Below are 17,821 nucleotides of genomic sequence, written 5' to 3' on the forward strand. Positions count from 1 at the left end.
TAAGTGCCATTGAAATTATGGTTCTCATCAGTGTTAGAGCATCTGAAAGAGTGAAGGAGAGCAAAAATAGGCTGAAGTTCTTCTCATTAAAGGTAGTATGTGCAGAGAATGCCCAGATTTTGTCTTATATCCATTATAAATCATGGTCATTGTTCTCTGAGTCAGCAGACTGTTGTTTCAAAGTTAATTTTTTGTGTCATTCATCCATTCCTTGTCATATCCCTTCAGCTGTGAAATCTTACATTGGGTTCTGATGGCCTTTAAATGATAATCTTTTCACTGTCAATTAGTTTCTTGCTAAGGAGTACTGAAGAATTTTTCCCACAAATTTGGGGGTTATCTTAAATTCTGGTCCACAGGAACATCATTATGGGCTCATGCCAATCAAATTGATTTTCTGTTCTGTTCTTAGACATAAGGACTTAATCATAAGATCCTACCCCCAGCCTGTGAGTCCTGTTTTAACCAAAAAAAAAAAAAAAAATTAAATTGGCTGGTACAATTTAGGAATTTACCATACCTTGATTACTTGTGTGACACACAGACTTTGGCATTCAAACACTTATGGTGTTGTCATACTATGCTCAATTGCCTGTCTTTGAATGAGAATCCCAAGGCAAGCCATCCTGATTGATCCCCTGTGTCTTGATGATACCCCAACTCCTGTTAATGTTTCAACCATTTGTACAATATGAGACCTAAGGTCCCATTTGAACTGAGAAAGCAAACGGCTTATTAAAGTCTAATTTCTCCAGCTTGTTCTTGCCTTTGGGCATTTTAAATAGGTTAATGCAATTTTTACAGTATGCTCAGGGAACTTTACTCACAGAATGTTGTCATAAACTAGAGGAAAATAGCCCCTAGATTATCTTAAAATGGGAATAATTCTAAACATACTTGTCCTGATACTTAGTTAAGCTCTCCACCCTAGAACTTTTTTCTTTTCTTCTTTTTTTTTTTTTTTTTTTTTCCTTAAGATTTCAGCGGATTATTGTACATTTTAAAGTTTGGTAAGGAAAAAAATATCAGATTTATTTAATGCAGTGGATCATTTTTCAGGGAAGCTCCAGTATTCATCAAAATGTAGACACACCACAGACACCATATAAATTATGATGGTTTTCTTCTTAATACTTCCTTTTTATTGCCTACATTCTTTAAAGTGAATTTAGTGCTCATGAACGATGCTGGATGTGACAACACTAGAAAGTGAAGCCCTGTGTTTATCTGCAGAAATGGTGCAGAGGACTATTGGCAATACAAGTTTCTCCCCATAACCCCATTCTGTGTTTTGCAGCTGTAACCATGAGGGATCACCTTTAGGAACAAGGTGTACTCTTTCCATTCTTAGCCTCTCTGCTGACAGTGCAAATAAAGATGTCAGTTAATGCCATTCAAGACTATAGTCTTTTTGATCTTCCTCAGCAGATGTCGTGAGACCATCAGTTTTTGTTGTGAGACCTTGACTGTGTGGCAAACTTCTTCCAAGGCAGCCAGGCTCTCTGTGGATGCATGTGTGTGAATATGACCTCTATGCATTTAATACATCTTCTGTATGGTAGAAAACATCCAAAAGCACCATTAAAGTGCAATGACTTTTGTTCCATACATTGACCTAGGCTGAATTTGAACCAGTGACTTAGAAGTAATATGCTCTGTATCCCATTACTAATCTCTTCAGCCACAAGTCCAACCCTCCAGGGATTTTTTTTTTTCCACAAAGAGGATGCTAACATATTTAAAAGAAGTCACATTTTACTCTTGAAAAGAAAATTCAAGCATATGGAAAAACACGGGTATTTGGCTAACCCAGAGCTCATTACCCAGGAGGGAGAGAATGCAAATGCGCGCTCGCATCCGATTGTTCAGTGCGTGTATTCAATCTTTGGAAATCTGTCTCAAAGAAAAGAAAGGCATAAACCTCATTAGAAGAGAAACAACAGGGTGGAAAAAAAAGCGAGCCATGTCAGTTCAAACGCAAGCCCAGATGCTTAAGTTAGTTACACTTTTCAGTTTAAGGCAATGCAAATCCACTCTCCATTACTGGGGAAGTGGAAAAAGGCATTAAGCCCTTGAAATGGCAGGAGTCAAGTTCTGTGCTCAGTCAAATAGGAAAAGGTTTAATGTATGATTTTCATCTTTTTAGTCCATTGTATATTGTATCAAGGCACTGAAGAACAACTATGCAATTACGTAAACAGGGGGAGAGAAGCTAGAGTGGCACAAATGTTTGTAAGCTAAAATTGTTTCTTATTCCTCCTACCCCTCCTTTCTCTTTACACAGAAACAAGCATGCACAAAACATTAATAAAATAAATCAGACATTATGTGAAGCTTATCCACAAGAGCAGATTCTAGATACAATTTGAATCCCTGAATATTAATTTGATCTTCTGCCAAGCACTGTAGAGATCTTAAGAATCTGAGTTTATATTGTGAAGAAAAGGTGAAAAAGGAGTCCTAATTTTAAATTGTTTTTGTTATATAAACATCTGTGAGCACACTTATGTTCCTTGCTTTTTAGAGAATCGTGATTAAAGTTTAAAATGTATGTTTTAACCTAAAGTATAACCAGGGATATTCCCCTACTTATGTCACAATATGTTAGCCAGAGGCAGCAGACAATTGCTACTATTTTCTGTTAATCAGGCTTGGGAAATGAAGACAGAGCCTCTTCAGTTTGCCCACAATGACGAAGCTTCAGTCATCCCCCTGTCATGGATCAGACTGCTTCTTTCAGCATGGTTGCCTCAGAGGTGAATTTTCCCCATTGTAACACTCTACTTGGCAGAAGGGCATTTTCATTTCATTTCAGTTTCCTGTGCAGGTAACCAGCAGAGGAATAGAATATGAAATGACACATTTTGTGTGAATATTGTAAATGCACGGCAACACTATGTCTAAGGTATCCCCCACAGAAAGTCAAGGAGGAGTGTGTATTTTAGGTTATAACTTTCTCTAATCCACAAAGTAGCTTGAGATCTGTGAGAAGTATAGCAGTAGATGACCTAGGAGAACAGAAGGTTTGTTTTCACTGCCTCTTGACCATTGATTTCTACCACTTAACTCAATGCCTCTTATTCTATTGTAAATGTTTTGATACTTTAATCTGCTTAAAGTAGGATCATAAACTGTGGGATGATCTCACAGAAGGTCTGCCACAACATCACACCAAACAAGAAGTTTCTTGAACCATTGGTTTTAAAATCCCTTGTGCCATTGTTTCTTCATAGATACTAGTTATATTTACTGTCTTCTTGGATATCTGGTGTATATTCAACATGTATTTTTCTAGGGAGGGTTGAAATGTCATTCAGCTCTCGTGGATTTTCCTCACAGTTTTTCATAGCTTGCATACATTTTTAGTTGTGTCTCTCTTTTAAAGTGATGTACTTTATGTTGACCTTGTTAACCACAGAAAGAACTTCCTGCAATTCTTTGCAAGCCTTTTTAATTCTTGAATGGAATTGTGAAAGTAGCACTTTTCACTAAAATATGTCAAGGTTTTATCCAGCTGTTAGCCAGTAAGTCATAAAAAAGATTCCTGTGAGGTAGGCAGTGCATGTTATCTTTTATACATGCAGACATAGCACTGTTGTACCACCTGAAATTCCATCAGGCTCCAAGCTCTGCAGAAAGTGACAAATGCTAGACAGGTATACGATTTATAATGGATGAGCTATGCAAGCAAGCTCTGGGAGTTGGATTGGATTTGATTGCAAACAATAATATGACACAACCCCTGCTGTGGATAGTACACACACTGTGAGAGGCAGTGCAATCGGGCAGCATGAACACCAGACTGCAGGCATGATCCAGAGCCCTAAATCCACCCTCACTCTACACCTACTGTGTGGCTTTCAGAACACCTTTTCTGTTCTAACTGTCCTTCTTCCTGTTCTTGCTGAACATGTTGTTTAGCAACAGCATGTTCAACAATCATACCTCTCTAAGCCACTTCAGTGCAATTTATAGCTCAGCATGATGATGGGCTTCAGAGAGGGTTTGTAAGGGAATTACATGAAAACACAAGAAGTTGGATATTTGAATAATTTTGTGCAGTTACTGGCAATAAACTTAGAAACTTTTCCAGGAAGTAACTATTCTTCATTAATCAGATTATCTTTCAGGGAATATCTCCTACCCCAGCAAGAATGTTTTCATTTCCAGTACAAAAGTGAATGGTAGAGATATCAATCATCCTGCATCCACCAATATTCAAGTATTGAGCAGTACTGAAAGCAAAGCTTTTCCAGTCCTAGATGAGAGGAGGTTGTGTCTCCTCCTGTCCAGTTGTGCACATACAACATAAAATGGTGCCTCATTCCTCTCCATGAGCCATGTGGATTAGAAGCTATTCTTCTGTGGGATGTAATTTACTTCATTTCTGTATTGGAGTCGCTGAATGCAGTAAAGGTCAGTGTGAAGGTTCTGGTTATCAGTGGTTCATCCAGTCTGCTAAGCTACCACAGGTGAAGAAATGGCCTGCACAACAGAAAGAACTGGTCTAGATTTCTTATTATATTTCCACTCACTACCCTGGCTTTGGGGTATTTAGGTATGAATTCTCATTGGGAAATTGGTGGAAGTGTTCACTTACTTCTCCAGGGTGATTTCTTTTGCATGAGATACCATGCACGTTTTTAATCTGATGGTCACTCTGTTTTGTGTTGAAGCAAAAAACTTCAATGAGTAACTTTCTTGATAGAAATACATTGGTGTTATCAGTCCTCCTTTGTATTATTAGGATTCTTTGTTGAAGTCACATATACATGGCTATAATTCATGTTAAGGCATATTTCTAATTTGATTCCTGCATCTGTTGAAAGAAAATTTAGATTAGCTATGAGCTGGGAATGCAGAGCCAACAGCTCTTCCTATCAAGTTTACACTTTTCCTTCTTAAAGCCTTTTCTGGCTTACTCTTTCTGCCTCATCTTTGTCCATTTTATTTTCTTTTTTGTTTTTCTTATTCCAGTTTATGACTCATTGATTTCATAAGTTGTTCCAAGACCTCCGGTTCAGCCTCAGGGCATAGACATCTATAAAGCTGAAATAGGGATGTTGGCATGAAAAGAAAGTGGAGATGACTTGGCTTTATCTGCCAGTCCACAAATAACTTGGTCAACAGACTTTCTGGCCATGAAATCTGAGTGCCATTTTTCAAACAACAAATTTAATTCATTCCCAGTTCACTTTTGCTTCTGTGAATAGAAATTAGGGTGGTGCTGGCAAAGTAGTATACAGAGTGAAAAATATCATAATGACCTTACAAGTTGTTTCTCTTGGGATCTTATAGCTAACTAATTTAACCCTTAAGATGTTGATTAATATGGATATGGCTGGAGACCAAGGTGACTTATTTAGGGCATAATCCCATCCATCTTCTGTGATGCTCTTGCTGGTGCTTAAAGCTGTTCTTCCTTAGTGACATCCCTATGAAAACTTCCAGTCTTCCTGAATTTAATGAATGTCCTAGTCAGTTTGAAAGTGTCTCTGGGAAATACAGTTTGCTTCTTTGTGCCAGCAGGTTGATGTGAGCCACGCACTTCCAAACATCACATTTGAAGCATATGCTAGCAAAACACAACAGACCTTCACTATCAGGAGTAAGTGAGCAGAGCAAGTTACAAGAAGGAATTTATAGCTTTTAGATGTGAATTATAAGGAGCAGTTCTTATTTCAGAGACACACACATTTTATTAGGTATTTTTTGCTCCCTAGGCATTGCACAAGAAATTTCACAGCTGAATGTTTTATTTCCTAATACCTGCTGCATAATGACACGACAAAGTTCTTTTCAGAGTATCCTTTATTTTATGACTATGGCTTTCTCCTCCTTTATATAACAGCATTGGTTCATGTTATGAGTTCTTGCTATACTTACAAGTACAGTGATAATCTGCTCCTGTCTTCTCTAGGCAGATAATATTCCCATTGGCTTCACTAGTAAGCTTGTCTGAGCAAAGAATCCTGGTCAGCTCTGAGCTCCATCCTGTGGGCAGATCTCTAGCTCTTTGAAAAGTTTGCTTTCAATGCCCCCAAGGAAATCTGGCTCTTTACCACAGAATAATGGAGGCAGAACCACAGGCTATTATTGATGGGAATGATTTCCTCCCACATCCTGAAGTCTAGGGCCAGCTGTCCTCAGTAAGCAGAATGCCCCTCAAAGTAACAGAACTAGAATTTTATCCAGAATACTTTCAACACAGTAGGTATTACTGAAACTTGTTTAACTCCCTTCCCTCTCTTCAATTCACAGCTACCTCATCCCTGAACTCCCAGCTTCAACAGCTTCAGCATCTTCAGCAGCTCCAGCATCAACAGCAGCAGCAGCAGCAAAGCCAGCAGCAGCAGCAAGCTCAGCAGGCACAGACTCCACAGCCAACCCAGCAGACCCAGCAATCACAGCCACAGCCATCAGCACCACCACAGCAGAGCCAAACACAGCCCCAGAGCCAGAGCCAGCCACCTCCAGCCTCACAGTCCTCCAGCTCCCCTCAGAAACCCAGCCAGTCACCAGGGCACGGCCTTCCATCTCCTCTTACTTCACCAAATCCATTGCAGGTAGGATGCTACTTACAAATCCCTAAAGGTCTAAAACCAGCATGTGCATTGTCTCTCACTGCAAGGGGAAACCAAGTGAAGGTTCTGCCTTCTGACCACACAGGCTGGGAAATTCCACATTGTATTACTCAATCCTTATGGGCATTCAGATTAGAACAGCTAAAAGGTTTGATAAACCAGAAAAGCTTACCCAATGATGGTTCTAGGATGCTGCTTCCTGAAGAGTAAATGTCTTTTGCTTTTAAAGTCCATATTGTAAAACCCATAGAAAACTCTCTAATTTTTTTCCACAGATTCATGTGATGTTCACAAAAGGCATTTTCCCAGCAGTCACCCTTTATGATAACTTAAGAGGATAACAATATTAGCTGTTCATTAGGAGATGATCCTGACTGTCAGCTTCTGCTGATGGACATGTGCAAGGGGTGGATGTGTTACCTCTCCTCTTGAAATCACATTCCTAATTTTTACCTTGCTAATAATCAAATACTTCTGTTGAGGGTCTTAATGTAGATTCCAAAGCTAAGGATGCCAGTTAATGCCATTCATAGATGCTTGCTCCAATGACATGGTTATTTTTTAATAGACCAGTAGCTACCACATCCATTCTGATGCTCTGCCCATCTTAGAAGTCCTGGGCAGAAACAGGAGAGCCCTGGTCCAGTGGTCCTATGTTCTTAGAGTTGGGTGTTCTTGCACTATGTGTCATGCTACATTCTCACTGTGCAAGAACAGCTTTGACTGTATCCATAAGTAGTGTGATTCTGAACACCAGGGGAGTCTGTGAAATGAGGGGGTCTTATTCACTAGGCAGTGAAATTGCACTTAGAAACCAGAAAAGTCTCTATCAACTTTAATCTTTAAATTTTGAGACACTACTTAAAATGTTTTATCCACACTGATGGATTTGGTTCCATTTCCTGCAGAAATAAAACTGCATTAGCTTAATAATTAAACAATCCTTTTTTAGACAATTAAGGGAATTGGTTTACAAAAAGCTTTTCTTGCATGTGGCCAGTTAAACCTGCATTAATCTGAGCTTCAACTAAATTGCATCAAATCTGATTTTTTAAAATGGTTTAGATAATAGACTTATAAGTCTGCAAGAGATGTGTCCTTGCTTGCTGAACTTTTTCTTAGAGTAGAGAATAATGTTTCTAGAGCTCCTTCTCTGTATTGTATTAAGGACTACATATGCATCACTTAATGCCCAATCTATCATGTTAGTGAGTGCTTTGGGGCTTTTTTGTATGCAGATTATTGACATATAGAGACACAGATCTTTTCAGGGGAGCTTCTGTTACATTTTATTATCTTGGTACAGCTGTAATATATGCACACATGTATACATGATATTTTGCTAAAACTGCCTGCTAAATATTGTGTTTCAAAAGTCATTAAGTTCTACAAACAAAGCAAATGCACACATAAATTAGAGTTGGAGTAGGAAAGAAGTGGGATTATCTCAGACAACATATCTTGAGAGGGTTGTACGAACACTGAATCTGAGGTCTTAAATTTTATATAGCCTTTGTCCCAATGTAAATCTCAGATGAATGTGAATATTTCCAGTCTCATCTGTGATCTACAGGTGCTTTCTAATGTTAGCTTCCCTGGGTCACCTGGCATTACAGAAGTAAAATAAAAGTAAGTAAAAACTTTCCTGGTAGATTACAATACTTGTACACAGATACCTTGGCATATCTCACTGTTTAGCATCCTTATGCTCACAGCTACCCATCTGAGGGCAGTCTGGATGTGGCAGACTCAACAGAAGTGAAAGCCAAGTACTCTGAGTTGGTTTTGGTTCAAGCACTATCCCTTGAAGGTTTTAGGAATTGGAATTACACTTAATTAAATACACCAGTGTGAGAGGTCTAGCATTTCCCCTGGGCTGAGCTCAGCCAGTGCTGCCAAGCCAGCAGCACTGGGATGCTTCCAGAACAGTTGTGAAGGAATTAGAAGTCATTAGATGTTAATTCTGACTCAGCATTAAAAACTTGCTAATAAATTGTGGGATAAGTAGTTTTAATGGTCTTTCCTTTCTGATCCCCACCATTTAAATAGCCATGAAATCCCAAAGTTTGTTCACAGATACAAATACACTGTGTACTGGCAATCATAAGAGAAGCTAGAACTGAGCACACCACTTCAGCCCTCACCTTAAGCAGTGCATGTAGGGTCATTCCTTTGGCACTCTAGCCATCTCTACAGCATTTCTACAGCAAGTGTAATACTGCTCAAGCTTCCCTAGAGATAATTAAAACTTGAACCATGCTCTGTAATATTACCAGAAATTCTGAGATACTTTTATATGCAGAAATCTTTCCAGAGGAGCTGATGTTATGCTTTTTATATGGTTGTTTGGGTACTTTTCTAAATCTGAGCAGTGGTAAGATCTCCTCCATGAAATTTGTCTTTCCCTTCTAAATCCTGCAGTGAAAGGCTACTTTACTGTTGCACATCCATCTTGAGGATTGGATCTGAAATTATTTTCTTTTACACAGGCAATTTTAAAAAAAACAAACAAAAGGAGGGGGCACATGTTTGGCAGCAGTTCCTTATAATAGCTGCTTAGAATATGGATTTTTAAAATGTTTAATGCTCCAACTTAAAAACCAACCTAAAACAAAAGTCAGAGGTATTATGTCTCCTCTAGGGTAATGTTCTTTATGAACTAGAGTGAAATGGATTTTGTTTGAAGAATATTAAGGGAATAAAGAACAACTAAGTTAAAGTTTGACAGCTAAAATTTCATTTTTGAATTCCTGGCTTTTTTCATGTGGGCTTTATCCTCTTACATTATTCAGGATCTGTCTGAAAGATATTAGTTTAAAAAAATGCAACCTCAAAAAATTGTCACGGAAAGTCAGTAATTCAGGAGGATGATTGTGTTTGTTTCAAAAAACTGAAGGATAACAGCAATTACATCTCAAAATGTACAGATGCTGTCATGTCCTTCAGAAGGCAAATTAAATGAAAGTGACTTGCTTAGGTATACCTGGGTGAGGTACTTTGCTAGCTGATCAGAAATTAATAATGCTGGTGCAGTGTACACCAGCTAAAAGTCTCAGAATTATTCTTGTCAGATTATTCTGTAATACTCTGCTCTAATTTTATCACTATTCTTTATATGATTCAGTGGGCTGAATTGTAGTTACAAAACTACTTTTCATGGGGTCTTTTAATGGTTATGTAGAAAGATGTAAAACCTCCCTTTAGATTTCAGGACATGAATTTTTTGCTAACATTAATGAAGAAGCTCCAGATTTACACTGGTGAAAGCCAAACAGAGCCAGGGTCATTGTTGATTTGCAAGAGACAGCAACTAGAGAAGAATTTTTAAAAGCTGAGCTCTCTTTCAGGAAGTGGTGGGTCAGGCAGATGACAGAAGACTTTCATCCCTCCCTCCTAAAATGGTGAAATTCCTCATGAAGATAATCATAGTCTGATGTTTATTTCCATTGTGTCAATTGAATGATGAGCATAGTACTAAGTAGCTAATTATTCTGCTTGACTACCAGAATAAGGCATTTTCTACCAGCAAAATACATTTAGCTGGCTCCAAAAAAAGGTTAGCTTCTGGGGCTGACACTCACTGTATATTTTAGAGATATGGACAAGATGAATGTACACACAGCCAGACCTGCAAAGGGAGAGCTACACTATAGGAATAGAGGAATTCTCAATGATTTCTACTGTTCTGTTTGTGTGTGAATAGGAACAGACAAACAGGAAATCCCCCAGAGATTTTCTTACTGTAAAATTATTCTGACCGTTTTCAGAACTCTTTCCTGAAGAGTCTCTTTTGTCACAGAAGTCTGCCTACAATAACTGTAGCTGATGGAAGATGATGAGTGAGAAAAAAATAACAATAAAAATAGGGAAGAAGGGAAGTGAGATGACAACAGCACAAAAATCTTCTAAGTAACAGCAAACTTTAGGATGCCAAAACTAGAACCTCCTTCAGATTAAATTTTCATACTAATCTTAAATAATGTATTTGGGAACTCAACACTTTTATAACAAAGGAACAAAGAAAAGCAGAAAGGCTGAAATACTCAGCTGCAAATGAGGGAGAATATGTGCACTGAGACTCCAATAGTCACACAAAACAAAGTGCCCCTTCCCTCTACATCCAGCCTCATTCACTGGTTAGCTTCTCATTAAGGAAAAACCAGTTTTGAAGAAATCTCAATGTTTTCTGAGACTTTGACATATTTACATATCTTTAAGATACGTAAGTCACAACCAAGACTCTGTAAGCTTGATAAATGCCAATTTTTCAAGGACTATGCTCATGGTCTTTATGATAGTGTTCCCATTCAAGACTTGTTATATTTTCTTATTGAATCCTGAGATTAAGAAAATTTGATTGAAATTATGACACCAGTAACCCCACTGAGTTTGGTGGGTTGCTCTGTTTTGCTAAAATTATTTAATCTCTTTTGCATAAGATGCTGTGCAATGTCTGACTGATTGAATTTGTTTCCAAGTTGCTTAGTAATCAATTTGAAAAAGATATATTCTATAAATGGTGAGGAAATGTAGTGCTTTGGATCCATTATTCAAAATCTCTGAATTTTTTGTATCAAAGAGAGCGAGATAACCCACATCATAAGGCAATAGCTGATATAGACAAGTGTGGAAGACATTTATTTGAGAAGGTTCATGCCCATCACCTGGTGAGAATGAACCAGTTGAAGTGCTGATTTTGGGTGGATCTCCAGGAGCTACTGGCAAGACCTAAGTCCCAGATCTAAACTAATGGCATGGAAAATCCCCTGCAGTCAGCTAAATTGAGTTAAGCTTGGTGATCTGTTGAGAATATTTTGCTTATTTCATCTTGCTGTTCATTTCAAACAGAAAGATTTGAACACCTTGTTCCATTGACAGTTTCAGATTTCTGTGTATTCTTGTAGAATTGTAATGATTTTTGTGGCTTGATAAATGTGATTACATGGGCAGAACAAGCAAGTACTTGTGTAAAAATTTCCACTACTGAGGAAGTTATGTACCACACACACACATACATGGTTATTACCCACTGCAAATGCTGTTGTGATTCAGCCACTCTCTTTTTGGTTTTGTGCTCTTCTTTTTGCCGCTGCAGTAGTTCCATGAACCACAGACATTACTGTTCACAAACTTGAACTTTGCTTGAGAAATTATTGGGTTTGGGTTTCAGTGCCACCAGGGCTTCCTTTCCTCTTTTTCTCTTGCCCCTTCTGGCACTTCCATGGTCATACTCATCCTTCCTGGCTCTTCCAGCAGCTGGGCTGCTCCAGTATGATATCGTGGCAGTTTCCCCTGGCTGGACACTCAGGAGCCTCTGCACTCTGCTGTACCTTGCCCTAGTGCACAGGGCAGACACATGCCAGCTGGTTTCCTGCTATGGCTAGCTTGTTTGAGGGCTGCCAATATTCAAGTCTCCCTGGAGATTCATGGGTGTCATTTCTAGAGAAAAGCTGGTTTCTCTTGTGTGTAAGGCTTGTGTCCATCCACACAGTGAGCAGAGTTCCAGATCTTCTCAACAGTCTTCCTTCTCCCAGTAGATCACTGTGTTTTGGGGTCTTTAAGGGATTGGGACTTCCCCCTGTAAAGCTGTTTAGTACTGTGTTTAAACAGAGCAAAGATGTTTAAACAATCTCAAACGGATTTTATAAGCGCGTCTTCTCATTTCCGAAGGAAACCTTCTCTCAGGTGGAGCACTGATCCATCCAAATGTACTCTGCAGCTGTTGCTATTTCAGAAGCACAAGGAGGACTGGTGTCTGACTCACATTTAAAGCAAAAGAAATTAATCTTTGAGCAAAACAACTGGCATTATTAGCACCCAAGGGGCAGATACTGAGGCTAATAAAGGAAACCATTTGCTAGAGAATTCTCTGAAGGAGAGTGGAGATGTTTGCCCAGCAAACAGCTTGCTCTGGCTTCTGAAATGGGAGCATTTAATAAACTCCCCAAAGCAACTTATGTATTTAATAAATGAGAAAATAAATAAATAACATCCTCCCAGAACAAATTTGGGAAAGGATACATATCCCATAAGGTCTTCTATTTCCAAAACCTCTCTAGGTAGAGAGTAGGATCCTTGGGGTTCTTAAGGACAGAAAAAGTTGACACAGCCCCTCAGATACTCTTATAAATCAAGTTGATCTGTAATGTTGGCATTCATTTATCTTAATTTATTTTTTCACTCATCTTTCCAAAATTTTTTAAAGAGAGTAGAGAATATTCTACAGCATTATTTCATTTTACCCTATTTTTCATATCCCTCATCTCTATGTATTTAAAAAAAAATGCAAATCATCACAGGTTTCTAGTTTTGCAGGAAAATAATCTTCCTACTTGGAAGCAAGTGGACTGAGTGAACATTGAGAAGCTGGTGGGCTTGGGCGTTATTGAATCTGAGGAGCAATATTTTCTAAGTGGTATAGCCCTGATGCTATATCACTAAGGCTCATTGTGCAAAAAAGCACCTTAAAAAGGTTGCTCAGCTGCTAGCTACTGCTAGGGAGGGAAAAAAAAAAAAAAAAGCCATTCTAGACTGTGTTTTAAATTTAAAAATTAAGCCTTTTTTTGGCAGTATTGCTGAGATCTATCGGAGTGTCCACTTCTGGATACTGTTGGTGGTTTTAGCAGATGCAGGTGTTTAAGAACAGTAATACTTTCTCCTTTTTATTGGTAGCCAGAATGTTTTGAGAGAGTAACTAAGCACAGGCCTGGAGATTATGAAATTTGCCTAAGTGTTAATGGGTTGATTGCTGAGTTACAGTCTGCCGTCTTTACTGGAAATTGATTGACTAGTGCTGCAGGTCTTCACACTTGACGCTCGGATTTGACTCGAAAATTCTGCCAAGTCTTTTACTCTGAAATTTATCTTAATTAGATCTGAAAGACCTGCCACAGCAGAATAGTCACACCGATTAAAATGAAAAACAGGAGAAATTACTGATCAAATTAATCATAATGTCGGGTTACAGCTGTAGGTCTGATGTAATTTGCCACTCCAGTGAGTTACATCGGCCCAGGCAGAGGAAAGAGAGCTGGTTTTACGCTGATCCGTAACACCAGGCAGCTCCAGGCAGCCCATCAGGATGCTTGTTCCTTTCATTCTCTTGGCTTTTCTGACCTCAGAGGTGCAACTAGAAACAATTTGGGCAAAAGGAAAAATATCCTTTTATCGAAGGGGTTAGACTGGAAACATGAGCTCTCCAAATCCTTCTTGTTTCATTTTTTGCCCTTCTCCACCAACCTTCTACATTTGTTTGAAGTAATTAACAATTATGTGAAAACTGGAAAACTAGTAAATCAGAGGTTACTACCTCAGACACAGAAAATGTGTCCTAACCCTGTCCCTAACCTTGTGGGTTAGGACATGAGGAAACTAGGATCATTTAAACAAATGGGCATTTAGCAATACATGTTCTTCTGTCATGGCTTGACACTGGCCAAACTCCAGGCACCTATGAAAGCCACTCACTCACCCTCCCCTGCCACAGCTGGACAGAGGAGAGAAAAAAAATTCAACAAAGGGTTCATGAGTTGAGATAAGGACCATTAGAAAACACTGCATGGGCAAAACAGGTTCAATTTAGAAGTACAAAGTGAATTTGTTACTAGCAAAGTCAGAGGAGGATGAGAACTAAAGTAACCCCTTAAAAACACGTTTTCCCCCCAGCCCCACCCTCCTTCCCACCAACAGCACATGGAGACAGGGGGTGAGGGTTTTGGTTAGTTCGTCACCCAAAGTTTTTTTCTGCTGCTCAGGGAGAGGAGTCCTCCTGTGAGACTGTGGGATCCCTTTCCACGGGAGACAATTCTCCGTGAACTTCTCCAGCATGGCTCCAATCTCATGAGCAGCAGTCCTGCCAAAACTGCTGCAATGTGAGTCCCTTCCCCAGGCAGACAGTCCTCCCCAAACTGCTGTGGTGTGGGTTACTCTTCCATGAGGTGCAGGACAGGCTGCTCCAGCCTGGAAGCAGGGACCCCTCTCTCCATCGGGTCTCCCACTGGATCACAGCCTCCTCCAGGCATCCACCTGCTCCAGTGTGGGCACCTCCCCATGGGCTGTGGGTGGATCTCTGCATCCCCCATGGATCCCATGGGCTGTGGGTGGATCTCTGCATCCCCCGTGGATCCCCATGGGCTGTGGATGGATCTCTGCATCCCCCATGGATCCCATGGGCTGTGGGTGGATCTCTGCATCCCACATGGATACCATGGGCTGTGGGTGAATCTCTGCATCCCCCATGGATCCCATGGGCTGTGGGTGGATCTCTGCATCCCCCATGGATCCCATGGGCTGTGGATGGATCTCTGCATCCCCCATGGATCCCATGGGCTGTGGGTGGATCTCTGCATCCCCCATGGATCCCATGGGCTGTGGGTGGATCTCTGCATTCCCCATGGATCCCATGGGTGCAGGGGCACAGCTGCTTCACCATGGTCTCACCACAGCCTGCAGAGGAATCTCAGCTCTGGCACCTGGAGCACCTCCTGCCTCTCCTTCTGCACTGACCTTGGTGTCTCCAGGTTGTTTCCCTCACATGTGCTCACCTTCTCCTCTTCTCTGGCTAAATTAACACTGTCCCCACTTCGTTTTGATTTTCTTCTTAACTATATTATCACAGAGGCATCACCATGATCTCTAACTGGCCTAGCTTTGGCCAGCAGCATGTCCATCTTCAGAGCCATCAGGCTCTGCCAGACATGGTGGAAACTCCCAGCAGCTTCTCACAGGAGCCATTCCGTGGCCCCCTCACTACCAAAATCCAGGCCATGCAAAACCAACACACTTTCTTAGCAAATAGGAAATCAATAATGAGACTTGATAATTTGTAGATACATTGATCCTAATTTTTTTTTTTTTTTTAGTTTTGTACTTATCATATATTCTACTATGTATTATAACCTTTTTTTTTAATATACAAATTACCAATTGGACCCATATTTATAGGTGATGGGTTGTGGGTCTTAAGGGGCCCCAGAATAACACTGTGATCTGGAATGGATCTCTTCTACAATTCCCCTAGTATTTGTTCCACCAGCAAGGTTTGAAAGATTTTTAGGACAACTTATCTTGTAGCACCACTGTATTTTTTGCTACGGAACCTGGACAAAGTCAAGAAATGAAGAAGTTTGCCACCAGCTGAGAAAGGAAATGAAGTAAAGGAGAGAGCAAGAAAGGATAGATAAGCACTATGAGTCTCAGAAAAAAAAAAGTCTTACCTCTGAAATACACACCCTTTTTATTATAATACTATAATATCTTAGACTACTCATGAATTTTCTAAGTGGTTTTTCTTTCCAAAAATGATGCAGCTCTATAAAGTTGATTTCTCCCTTGCCCAAAATTTCCTTTTAATTTTTGTATTTTAGGTCTGGTAAATTGAAATAACTAAGTATACCTTTTGTTTAAAATCAGCTTAATATGGTTATAAAAAATATTATACTGAATTGTCTAAAAATATTGGCTTAGCAAAAGAAATTAAAAATATTTTAATTCATGGTGATAATTTGTAATCTGCTAGAATATCTAATGATTTTCAAATGCAAGGTTTTTTGCTGAGACATTTCAATATTCCATTTTTCATCTTCATTTGCAAGAGAAATTTCATAATAAATTAGGATAATTTCAGAAAATTTCCCACAGGACAGGAACTTATTTCGAATAGCTTAGACACAACCTAATATTCTGTGAGGATTCCAGCTGGAGAACTAACTTATGTTATGTTTGTGAAAGGGACTGGAAGGCAAAGCTGAGTTTCTAGAAGACCAAAACAGAGATATGGAAACAGCACCTCATATATGGCTAGGATTATCCTTTCACTAAAGAAATCATTATGGTGCATTCTGGTTCTTAAAGGAGATGAGATTTTTTTAAAGCAGCAATCACCTCTGCAATGTCTTTGTATAACTATTAAGAAATATTTATGTGCTTGTAAAAAGCATTGGGGAAGCACTCAGATTTGGGAGGATCCTAGTCTTTGAGCAAAAATATTGATGCTACAAAGAAAACCCTAAGATATAGGCCCAGTCACATTCAGAAGGGTGCTCTTTGATAGAGATGGCCTGAAAATTGGTATCTAAAGATGATTCTAAATGAATTTGATAATAAGTGATATAAAAATTGTTAGTTTTTAATGCACTCATGATTTTCACCATAGTAAGACTATAACTCTCTTTTCAGCCTTCTAGAGAGCCAAATGCAGCTGGAGTGCTGTCTTTGTCTATTGCTGCTTTTGTCCCAGTTTGGGTATCCCTGTGGACTGGCTCCAGCTGGGACAGGACAGAAAATGGTAGAGGGCTGATGTCCTCTTGGCCTTCTCCCAGGAGCTTGGGGACACCTCACAGTGACAAATAGAGCTGGCAGTGAGGGTGCTACATGGGCCATGGGGCAGGTGAGGAGGACTAGGGCTGTGCTGAGTTCAAGATCTAGGAAGGGACAAGTAAGGAAAAGTCAGTCTCATTCCCAGCATTCATCTGAGGGTACAGTTTCCAACAGTGTAGAATTCCTCAAGGACAGGGTCTGATCTCAGGGAAGAAAAAGAGAATGTTGGGAAAAGGATAAGGGAGAAAAAAAGTCTCTGTTACTCACAGTGCCTTTATCCCTGCTGGCCTGTTCTAGTGGGAAAGAGAGAGAAAAAAACCAAACTGTATTGTCACTGTAAAAGACTGAAATTTTTATATCACTGATCACCATTCTGGAATGAGATGCTGTGTGCATTTCCATCCTACCTCTGTGTCTGCAACTTTTTACTTTATAACAAGACCTAGCTCCACTAGGAGGGAAGTAGGCAGAAGGTTTCTCACAGCACTCAAATGAGACAGGAGCAAGCTCAACATGCTATTATGGAGGTTTCCTTGTCTTCTTCCTCCCCAACTTTATAGAAATGCAGCTGCCTTGTTTGGGTTTTTTTAGCTGTCTTCTGACTCTGAAAAATGTTCTCCATGCAATCAAAATGTGTCTGACAGAATTTTCAGTTCATGTAAAACAAAAATAAAAATAAATAGATCTTGAGAAAACCAAGCCATTCTAAAAATCCTTGATGTTTTCCCCATAGACGTTCAAAGACTGTGTCTAGGGGGAAATCACTGGCACTTCAAATGTAAAAGCAGGTATAGAGACAACATATGTCAGTCCTGTAGACCCAAACTTGGCAGTCCATGCTCACATGAGTGAAAAGTGCAGGAAAAGGAGAGAATTCTTTTACTACCATATTCAATCTGCATAGCTCTAATCTCATTATC

The 17,821-nt window shown here is 39.6% G+C and overlaps 1 protein-coding gene across 3 annotated transcripts in view; it reads left to right on the plus strand.

Annotated features, from left to right (window-relative positions):
* Positions 1-17,821, plus strand: part of POU6F2 (POU class 6 homeobox 2) — a 299,665-nt gene that overhangs the window by 201,497 nt on the left and 80,347 nt on the right. For all 3 annotated transcript variants that reach the window (XM_056484213.1, XM_056484214.1, XM_056484215.1), the window contains one exon: positions 6,262-6,566. In XM_056484213.1, coding sequence (XP_056340188.1) covers positions 6,262-6,566 — 305 coding nt within the window. The remainder of the gene's footprint in view (positions 1-6,261; positions 6,567-17,821) is intronic.

Source organism: Oenanthe melanoleuca, chromosome 2 (assembly GCF_029582105.1).
Source record: "Oenanthe melanoleuca isolate GR-GAL-2019-014 chromosome 2, OMel1.0, whole genome shotgun sequence".
NCBI classification, from domain to species: domain Eukaryota; kingdom Metazoa; phylum Chordata; class Aves; order Passeriformes; family Muscicapidae; genus Oenanthe; species Oenanthe melanoleuca.